This window comes from Anopheles funestus, chromosome 3RL (assembly GCF_943734845.2).
Source record: "Anopheles funestus chromosome 3RL, idAnoFuneDA-416_04, whole genome shotgun sequence".
Classification (NCBI taxonomy): Eukaryota; Metazoa; Arthropoda; class Insecta; order Diptera; family Culicidae; genus Anopheles; species Anopheles funestus.
Window position 1 is genome coordinate 16,605,947 of NC_064599.1, and position 10,447 is coordinate 16,616,393.

At 39.3% G+C, this 10,447-nt stretch overlaps 1 protein-coding gene across 1 annotated transcript; it reads left to right on the forward strand.

Moving 5' to 3' along the window:
- Positions 1–2,927: 2,927 nt before the first annotated feature.
- Positions 2,928–4,285, forward strand: LOC125769338 (angiopoietin-related protein 1-like). The gene is made up of 2 exons (XM_049438013.1): positions 2,928–4,018; positions 4,078–4,285. Exons 1-2 carry the CDS (start codon positions 3,258–3,260, stop codon positions 4,208–4,210), a joined length of 894 nt encoding a protein of 297 aa, XP_049293970.1. The 5' UTR covers positions 2,928–3,257; the 3' UTR covers positions 4,211–4,285.
- The last annotated feature ends 6,162 nt before the right edge of the window (positions 4,286–10,447 follow it).

Here is a 10,447-nt window from a genome sequence, read left to right on the forward strand (position 1 = left end):
ATATTTACCAAACCGCATCAAACGCATGATCACGATCGCGTTATGAGATAATAAATTTTATTTTAACCAATATTTCATTTGCAAGCATAGTGTTAAAGGAAACTTTATTTTCCTTCAGGGAAATCGTGCCTACTACGGGCTCCACAAACTCCTGCGATCCAGAAGACTCTAGCAACACACGAAATACACCATACGTCCGGTAGTCCTCTACGGTTACCAGTCCTAGACTAACGGAGGATGCCAATGCACTCGCTATTTTCGAACGGCGGGTACTAAGGACTATCTTTGGCGGTGTGGGCGAGCAGGGCGTGTGTAGAAGGAGAATGAACCACGAGCTTGCTGAGCTGTTTGACGGTGCAGATATTCAGACGGTTGTCTTAGGCTAGTGATGAGGATGGCGGACTCATGTGCTCGTCAGCGACCCGTTCGGCACGAGATGTAAAAGAGCACTGCGAGCTCGTTGATTGGGTCAGGTGGAATCGAAGCCGTGGATGGAGGATTGTAGTCCTGGACCGAGTTTTCTGGAGATGGATTGGCGACCAGGCCATGTCTTCGTGACGTGCTCGACTCTGAGCAGGCCATAAATAAGAAGAATAAAAATAGTATTTCATTCACTACATCCAAAACTAATAGTCCAAAAGTCCAATTAAATAAGATATTTTTCAATCCCATAGTACCGAACACAGCAATAGAATTTCCAATGCAGTTTTGTTCATATTTTAATTATCCCTTTAAAAACGCTAAACGCTGTTCTGCAGCACTGCAGATCGATCCAATTTATTTAAATATATCATGTTACCTCTATTGTAATGAATCGTAATTTAACGAATCAAAGTACCACACGATCACTAACCATTTTGCTGTTTGCTGCCATTGATAAAACCGATGCACAACCCACGGTTCAGCTAGCACATCCAATTAAAACATACAATTAGAACACATCCAATTGTGCTAGCGATAATGAACGAATTCTATGCGTCGTATACACAGTTAAAGCGTTTCATGTTTGCGTTCCAAAGCAGATCTATTTGTGCGATGAAGTTGACATTTATTAGCATGAAGTGAGCATACGAGCACGCGCAAACATTTCACCAATGGAAAGAGGAAATAAATAATGCCTTTCGCGTAACGGAAGTGAACGGAATCGAGTGGTAACGCCGAACATTGAATTAGTTTGCGGGGGTTTGGGAAATATTCAATCAGCTTTCAATTAGTCTGCTGTATGTGTGTGTGTGTGTGTGTTTGGGGGGTTGAAACGCATCAGGTTGATAACAATTTGCATTTGAAGCATGGGCTGGATGAGATTGTTGTATGGAATTCAAAAATTCAATCCATTGGATTGCCCTTTTCCCCCACTGCGACCATGATCATACTTCAGTCAACCAGATAATAGTGCATAATCTGTGCAAATTCCCACACTCACATTATCTCTCTCAATCATTGCCCTACCTCCTTACCCTCCGTAACCTCCAATAAATGATGAAGGAAAAGTGATAAATATTTCATTTGCATTAAGCTTGGTAATCGAGTGATGAATAAAGCATGAATAGTTCGGAAAAAACCCTCCAGTAATTACTTTAACGTTTTACACAGCGCATCATTGCCCACAAACGGTGGAGATGGGATTTTTTTTATCTACTCTACTTTGTTCCCTTCAACACCCATCCGACCGGAAGGTAGGATGGGTGGATTAAATTTAGGGATTTGTTTGAAAAGTTTCACAAGTACAACCAACTAACAGGACACCAGGAGTTTTGGTACACCAGTTTGTTTTTCCCCGTCGGTTACCCAATACATAGCTCCGAGGGTTGCGAGGTGTTTGGAAATGGGTTTAATTAAAGTTTGAGAAAATTGATAAAAATTAATGCAGTAAATTCGCTTTTGGCTTCTACTTTCATGGTTCCTGTTTGATGGTTCGTTTCACTCTCGGTCCGTTTTTATCGAACGTTTGTTTTCTATCTCCAGCACCGTCGCCAGGGTCGCATGGAAATCCCTTTTTTCCTTTGTGATTCTTTCTTAAGTTGTGTGACTACACTCTGGTATGATCGCCCGGCCCGGAAGTGGCATACGCCCTGGCAGGGTAGAGAGTTAGTTTTTTGGGAAAGTTTTCTCATTAAACTCGAATTATCGAATGGCCATTGCCGGTGTACGGTGCGAAACAAACCCCAAAGCGAACTCCAACAGTGTGATGAGCTGCCGGACAAAGCCGGTGCCGGTTTGGTTGTAAGTTCTGCCACCAGTTTACATGGTGGTGGCGCGTACTGTTTGGAAGGTTGTGCGGTTGAGTACGATCGGGAATCCTACGGATGCGAGTAGTTTGCAGAGTATCAATATTGGTTTCTTTTACCGAATGTTCAGTTTGAAGTTTTGGAGGTAAGTTTTACAAACATTCGTTTCGCAACGAAACACATTTCACAGATTTGATTGTTCATTTATGCTATAGGTAAACGTTAAAGCGAAGATAATGAAATGATTTTGTCACGCAGATTGCATAACTTTAGGCGTTTTGTAATGCCACTTTCATGCTCAGACATTTAATTTTTTCTCAGAAAAACTCAGTTTCTTTTTTGAAGTTCAGCAGCATAATAAATTGAAAAATAAATTTTAAATGTTAAATTTCGATTTAATTTTTTTTTCGATATAAAAATTATACACTGCTCCAAAGTATTAAATCATCATGAAAAGCAAAATTTTAAAAACCCTTCGCGATTTTGCTTACTGTACATATTTGTTAATAAGTGAATTACAAATTTTCAAGCGATCAAGAGATAAGAATTTTTATTTATAATTCTTTCTAGGTAGTGCCATCAGTGTATAAAACAACATTGAAGCTGTTTATTAAGCCATTTGTGTGAGTGTTTTATATAAAAGCAATCAGTAAGATCATGTGTGGTTTTGGATACAAATTAAATTTAATTGATTTAAACAGAAACATTTAAAAGAGAATCGTATTCGTATTCATCTTATCAGCGTTGTTTACATTTGCACTACATAACGATGCAAGCAACCAGTGAAGAAATAAATCAAACCAACTGATAATGCTCCCGAGCAGACGAAATTATTAATCGTCTGAATAGCTCCGATTAAGCTGAGTGGGATTCACCGAGTCTTTTTTTTTTTGGTTGCCATTAACACATGGTGTAAACACAACTAGTGATTATAACTTACAAATAAAGCGTTTCCATTTCATACGTAGTCAGTGATGGTGTACACGCCGTGTAGAGAAGTTTGATTTTTTAAGTGACCATAATAACAAGATGCATTTTGCTATCGGAAGTGTGATCGTGCTGTTCGTTGTCTGTGTTGAGATTGATTCGAACGTAACTGGTTATGGTTATGAAATGATCAGCAACCGTCTTAATTCACTGCAAGGCATCGAATCGGATCTGCTTACCTACACAAACGATACGGTACAGCAGCTTACGAAAATGGTACAATTGATGACGCGACTTCAGACGAACCCAGGCAATACCAACCAGGGTCCTTCCACACCGGTAGCGGTTGGTGCGTCCTGTCGAGATGTTCCGTCCAGTGTGTCCGGTATTTATCGTATCGATCCGGACTATCCCTTCCACGAACCGATGACGGTACTGTGCGATCAGCAGTACGAAGGTGGCGGTTGGACCGTGATCCAGCAGCGTACGGATGGTTCGGTGAATTTCTTCCGTGACTGGAAAGACTACAAGCACGGTTTCGGTACACTGCGCGGTGAGTTCTGGTTGGGTTTGGAACAGATCCATCGCTTAACGAACGTGGCACCGCACGAACTTGCCGTGCTGTTGGAAGATTTTGACGGCGTGAAAGCGGAAGCCAGGTATCAAAGATTTCGAATTGCGGCGGAAACCCTTAACTACGCCATAACGGAACTGGGTAATTGTAACCCGTGTGGTGCTGGTGATGCGATGCGTATACATCTGAACGAAAGCTTCTCAACGTACGATCATGATAAGAGCAAGGCAGCGTTCAACTGTGCCGCCGTGTTCAAAGGTGGTTGGTGGTTTTATCGATGCCATCGGTGGTATGTAGCGTAGAGTTGGTGATCTAGTTCTCTGTTCTCACGGTTCTGTATGCTTCCAGTCACCTGAATGGAGATTACCTGCGAGGGAAGTTAACCGAAGCCCAGGACTCACAAGGCCTCATGTGGATGGAATTCCGAGGGGACAAGTATTCACTCAAGAAAACGAAGATGATGATTCGACCCATCAAGTGATAGAAGAGTGGCCGTGGATTATGTATGATAAGAAGTTTAATGTATTGAATGCATTCGTTGCATGGTTGATGTCAAGTGCTGTGTCCATGGATTTTATTTTTTCACATAAGTTCTATTTGTTAACTTTATGTTTATATATTTTCTAGTTTTCTCCCTCGTTGCTGAGCTGTTAGTTTTCACACACGAAAAGAAGTAAAAAATCGTTCGGCAATATTAAATTACGGGGTTTGTGGATTTACCCTAAGGAAACATCCTTAGTTTCATGTGGGAATTCCCAGTTTTATTTAGCTTAATTGCCTGATTCTTTTATCAGCGCTATAGATGGTTCAGATCTTTTTGCATCCTCTTCTGCTTTATTCCATACTTATCAAGGCGCTACAACCGTCATGGTAGTTTTGCCCTATCGTCACCCGTGGGAGTGTTTTGAACTGCTCATGATCAAGCGCCATCTTCTGCCAATCAATCGTACTGGTCTACGCAAGAATGTGAACTTCATCATCATTTGGTCTTGTGTACTGCTTAACGACTTAACGAACTGGGTTGTCTAGTATCATTCTTATGACGAGACAGCACTGTACAGTAGAAGTCTTATGCTTTTTAATTTAAACATTGATAACTTCCAAAGCAGACAAGAATAGGAACGAAATATTCCATCCGCTACATCTAAATGCAGAATCATTTAATTAATGTACAACTTTTTAATTAACTTTTCTTCCGTCTCATCAAAACTCGCTAGACAGATGCATAATGGATGGCTGGAAGCTTCTACACGCTCTATCTGAGCTGGGTGCTTCGCTTGAAAAGTTTACAGCCAGCCACTGCAAATGACATTGCTTCATGGTACTGGCATGATGATGGAAATGAAGATTAATATCAGTTTATTTGTTCGTCGCATGACGCTAGACATGTCAACGTTATGAATGTGTTGCAATACAAAGTATGTAATTGTAATGCAGATCAGATAGAGCTGGTAAAATATTATTAGACTAGTTATTTTTAAATAATTCACCCGATATTTCTCATATTGAATTCCATCCTCATCCTATGAAACTATGTTGTTCTGCTCACATAACTTCGAATAACTTTCATAGGTGGTTGAATTAGTTGCCAAAAGACAAAAGACCACAATTATCATTTCCTAGTGGACTGTTCCGTATGATGAATTCCAAAAATAAACCATATCACATTAGTTTCCATGAAGTGACACCGAGATAGCTGGCAAAGCTTTGGTCAAAAGTGCGCCATTTTTCCCCCAACTCACACGGACTCACAATGAAATTTCCTTGCAAAAAAAAGATACGTTCCATGGATCGAGTCAGCATATGTTACGGTTTTGGGAAAGGCACTTCCCCGCTTTGCTTTCCGAGCCGTTCGCGTTTTTATTTCAATCATCTGTGGTAAAATACTTCATCACGAACGAGGTCACACACAAAACCCAAACAAAGAATAAAAGAAGTGATGGAAAACGCACACCATCCCGTAAAACGGGAAAGCATAATCTCTTTGAAATGGTGAAATGTGCCACCGGTCTCTGTGTGGGTGAATGCCGTTGGATCTTCCCTATTGTTGTGATGCAACCTTAGCATGGGGACATGTAGTAGCATTGTGAGGAGTTCGTTTACTTTGTTTAGTATTTTTTTTTATTTTTTGCTTTTAAGTTACAAGAAAGAATTCCCATATATGGGAGCGAGTTGTTTTTGGATGGGTGTGTGTGTATTCTTGGTGTGATGGAGTGGTCCGTTGTTGTGGTGTAATGATGTGAAGTCACTTGGTGCCGGAACACGTAACAATGGCGACCGACAAAGGCAAGAATAATAGAGCGTAAAATGTTCTTGATGTTGCCCACCCGCGCCTTTGGGGGTCCTTTTCATTGCGTTTGTTCCTCTTTTTTTCTGCTTTTGTAGTGTATTAGTGTGTTTGATACGATTTAACAAATGTAATAGCGCTGGTAAGATTTGTTGTCATGAAAACATACCTTTTGAACTAGCCACAAAGCTTTGATGCAGGAGTGGGTTCTGTTTGCAGTTCTAAGAGAAATAATGAGAGCAAAACGTTGACTAACACAAAAGAAAATTTGGGATAAAAATAGGTAAATCCAAAAGTGAATTTTTATATGGTGTGCAATAAGAGTGAATGCCCTTTAGCAGCTTCCCATGGAATTTGAATGACCGGAGAAGCTCGCACTATCACAGCCCCATTGTTTATTTTGCACCGTTCCGACGCACCATGGTTCGTGTTTTGGAGAAAAAAAAGATCCTTCATGCCGGTTTATTCGTTTTGTCTCTCACAATCTTTGCAGTCACCCCAACTAGCAATTAATTCCCCCCCAGCAGTTGATGGAGTTTTGTGTGCAAGCATGGCACCTCACTACCTTGGCACGGTAAAGAGTTTAAAGGACAACCGTGAAGGATGTGATAACGAAATTAAATGCACATCGCTTGCGCACAGACACTTTGTGCAGGTGTATGTGTGTATGTTTATAGGATTTTTCCCCGTTTCTTTTTTGCTCGTCTTTATTAATTTGCGCACTCTAGCTTTTGCTTTTGCATCTAGCTTGCGCTTGATGAAGCGAATATAACCACAACCGTCTCGCGTAGCACTACCGTTTACGGGAGGCCAATTTTCACCTTTCACAAAAAGGGGTCCGTGTTCATTGTTCGGGGGGTTTTTTTGCCGAGAAAGACATCTATCGTTTGTTTTTTTTTTGTGGAAAATTTTCACCTTTTCCCAAAGGCTTGTTTTTTGTCCTCGTCTACAAATGACTAAAATGACTTTTAAAACAATGGTTTAACCAAGGATCTAAGATTACGATACACCTACTGTTTTTTTAGTTCAAAAGCACTGGAAAGATGTTTGGTTTCAGGGCATTCCTACCTTTCTATATATTTTTTTTTCTTCTCTCTCTCTCTCTCTCTCTCTCTCTCTCTCTTTCTCTCTCTCTCTGTTCCTGCTTGTGCTATTTACACGTGTCTCGTCGTTAAATTTTATTTTCATACCCTTTGCCTTTTAAGCGTTATTCCATCACGGTGAAGGAATAAAAACCACACGGGAAATGGAAAGGTTAATGGTGTTATCTCGTTGCCCTGATATGGTGCATGGGGGAGAAGAATCGGGTAAGAAGCAGAGTTAGCTGTAGCTGCTAGTTGTGGTTATGTGCAGCGAAGCGGATGCTGTTGAATTTTATAACGTTTAACGTTCATTTTAACGCGGTGCACACGATTGGAAGGATTGCATTTTTAAGTGATACACCTGCATAGTGGTGTTGTTTTTAAATTAGTTATATTTTCCCATGCTGCAAAATAGGATTTTCTAATTAATTTTACATGATCCAAAAATAAGAGAATGTAGAACACTGTTAAAAATAAATAATCTAATAATAAAGTTTTGATTTTGTTGTAAAAACTAGAATTAAAGAAAACTGTTTCAATTTTTTTAGTACAAATTTAGTACAACTTCTCCCTTGTACAACTTCTCATCCCATAACAATGATGCTTTTCCCACATTAATTCATCAACAATTTGACTCTTTTGATCCTAATGGACTGCAGAAAACTATGTCTAACCATAAACCAATACAGTGCATGAATGTGACGCATACAGCATCATTAAATCCTGTACATGCATAGCATCACCGAGCAAGAAGTTTCGCATCCACCCCATGCCATAGCTTCGACGCAACATTTTAACATTCCAACATTGCCGGTGAAAGGATTTTCCCGTCATTCGGATAAAAAAGTTTTGCTCTCCTAAGCCACCGACAATAACGATCTATTTTTTTTTTTTGCTTATTTATACTTCACGGGAAGGAATCCGTTCGCTGCTCGGTTATGGATTTTGATTTTCGGTTTCACAGCCAAAATGGTCGGTTAAAAGTTTGTGCGGCAAAGTTTGTGAAGGAATATTTATATGTTGGTTTCTTTCTGTCGTTATCGTATGCATTTGTTCGCAGTGCAGTTTACTGCACAAAAAAGCAAATACTTATTGGGAAGTGAAAAAGAAGGATAGTGCATTGGTGGATCAGTTGATAGAGTCTTTCGATGTTGTGGTTTTTGTGATTGCTTCCATAATTTTTTATACATTCAACTGTTCGAGTTATTAAATTTTGTACATGATTTTTATTTAATTTTATTTAATTCTTAGTGTACTCAAATAATTTAGATATAACATTTATTATAACCTTATTTTAATATAGTTTGTAAAATTCGTGTTAGTAAAAAAAATCATCTAAAATAATCAAATTTGAATGAAACTAGTGTACTGAAAAATTTAATCGAATATCTAAACCCAAAAACCGTATTTAATTGATTCTCATCCTTTAAAAAAGCATTCTTTTGCTTCTCCCTTACTACAATAACCATTGAAGCGATGAAAAAAAAATCCGAAACAACCCCGAAAAAGTCAGCTTGATAAATTTTAATTAATATAAAGCTGAAATTAAAACAAAAACTGTCACCTCTGCTACGGATGCTATTGGAACGTGGGGCAGGGCAATTGTGTCACTGTTTGTTGGGCGTTTTTCTTTCACCCAATTGCTATACTTACGCACCACTTCACGCCGCTGGGTGGTTGCTGGTACGCTACTGGCGCGAAACAAAATCATACTAGAACGCTACTTTAGCGTTTGTTTTTATTTTTTTTCGAGCGGAAAGACAACAGCTTTCACCGGCAGCCGGAGCACGAGTGAGCCAATTTGTGCTGTCAGAAATTTATTTAATTTCATTTTATCTTTCTCACCCTTCCACCGTTTTCCACCCCAATGCCCCCACCAATCCACGAGCGTATAGAATGTGGCATTTCGATACAGTGCGAATTGCACAAATGTTACCAGTCACGAACGTCCTATTCACTTAGTGGCACTCACGGTCATTGGGTACAATTGTAGGAAAAACAATTGTACACACGAAAAGCTGCTGCTGCGTACGGAACGATGTTTCGGAAGTATAGATGTACTAAAATAGAATGGGTCGGTAACGGTGAACAAATGTGAAACGATTTGTTTCTATCGGAGTGCAAAAATGGTGAGAAAACAGGCTGACTTTGTTATAGGTAAAAAAATGTTTAAAAAACGAAACGATTATACACTAACCTTTTGGTCTTTTTTTGTGTCATGAGCTTCCAAAGTGTACAGAAAAATAAAGCTTAAAATAGTAGTAGTTTTAATAAATTTAGGAAGCTTCTCATAAGCTTATTAAGCGTTTTATATTATCAAAAAAGGGAAAATTATTACCGAGTTTAAAAATGAAAGGAACATTAAACTTCTTTCCAAGGTCCTTAAAATGTTTTGAATCCTTTTTTGCAACTATTTTATTCAGTTGCATGTGTTCTTAATTCTCTATCCGGAAACCTATGTTAAAAAAGGGATTCACATAAAAAAGCCAGCTATCCAGGATTATAACTAACAAAATTGAAATCCAAACTTATTCTTTGTGCAAAAACCACTATGCTCGATCAAAAAAGTTCAGTGCAGGCTTTATACAACAAAAAAAAGGAAATACTGAAGAACAGCAAAATGCTTTACCAACCGAAAGTTTTCCAAACCGTAAATCGGCCAACCGACCGTCATTCTTACACCATAGTTCTTGAAAAGCTAGTTTTTCCCTTACCTTTTTACACCACTAAGACGCCAATCGATCTTGTTCACTTTACCAAATGCTAGTGAAACAAAAAAAAACGAAAAGGAAATACTACACGAAAGTTTCTACATCGTTCGGGAACTGGGTAGCCAACGCGAACAAAAAGTTGAAAGTGGTAATCGATATCACCGGTCGGTCAGAAAGTTGATCACTAACTTCTAGCCGTAAGGTCAGTTCGGGTGATCCAGCGGTGTGGTTCGTGGCCAGGATCAGGTTTTGCCTTCTCCTAGCGTAGTGTGAAGGTGTTTGTGGAGCCGTTTCAATGATTGATTCATCGATATGGCTACACGCCATCATCATGTTGGTGTTAGGCACCGGAAGGTGCACCAATAAATTTGATGTGACCGGCGCCTAGCACTGTTGAATGTTTATTTATCCCTGGTCAATATTTATTTACGGAAGTTTTTTTCCAAACCCAATGGAACGTCTGTTTGCACAGGTAAACACTTTTCAAATCGGTCACGAATTCGTGGAATTTGGGCTACAGCAGGAAAAGCATTTGTTTTAAAGATGTTACAGTTTACTTTAAGCTCCCTTAATGAATATTTTCCTTTCTCTTCATTTTTTGTTTGTTTTTTTTGCATGGTTCTGAAACGAACATCAAC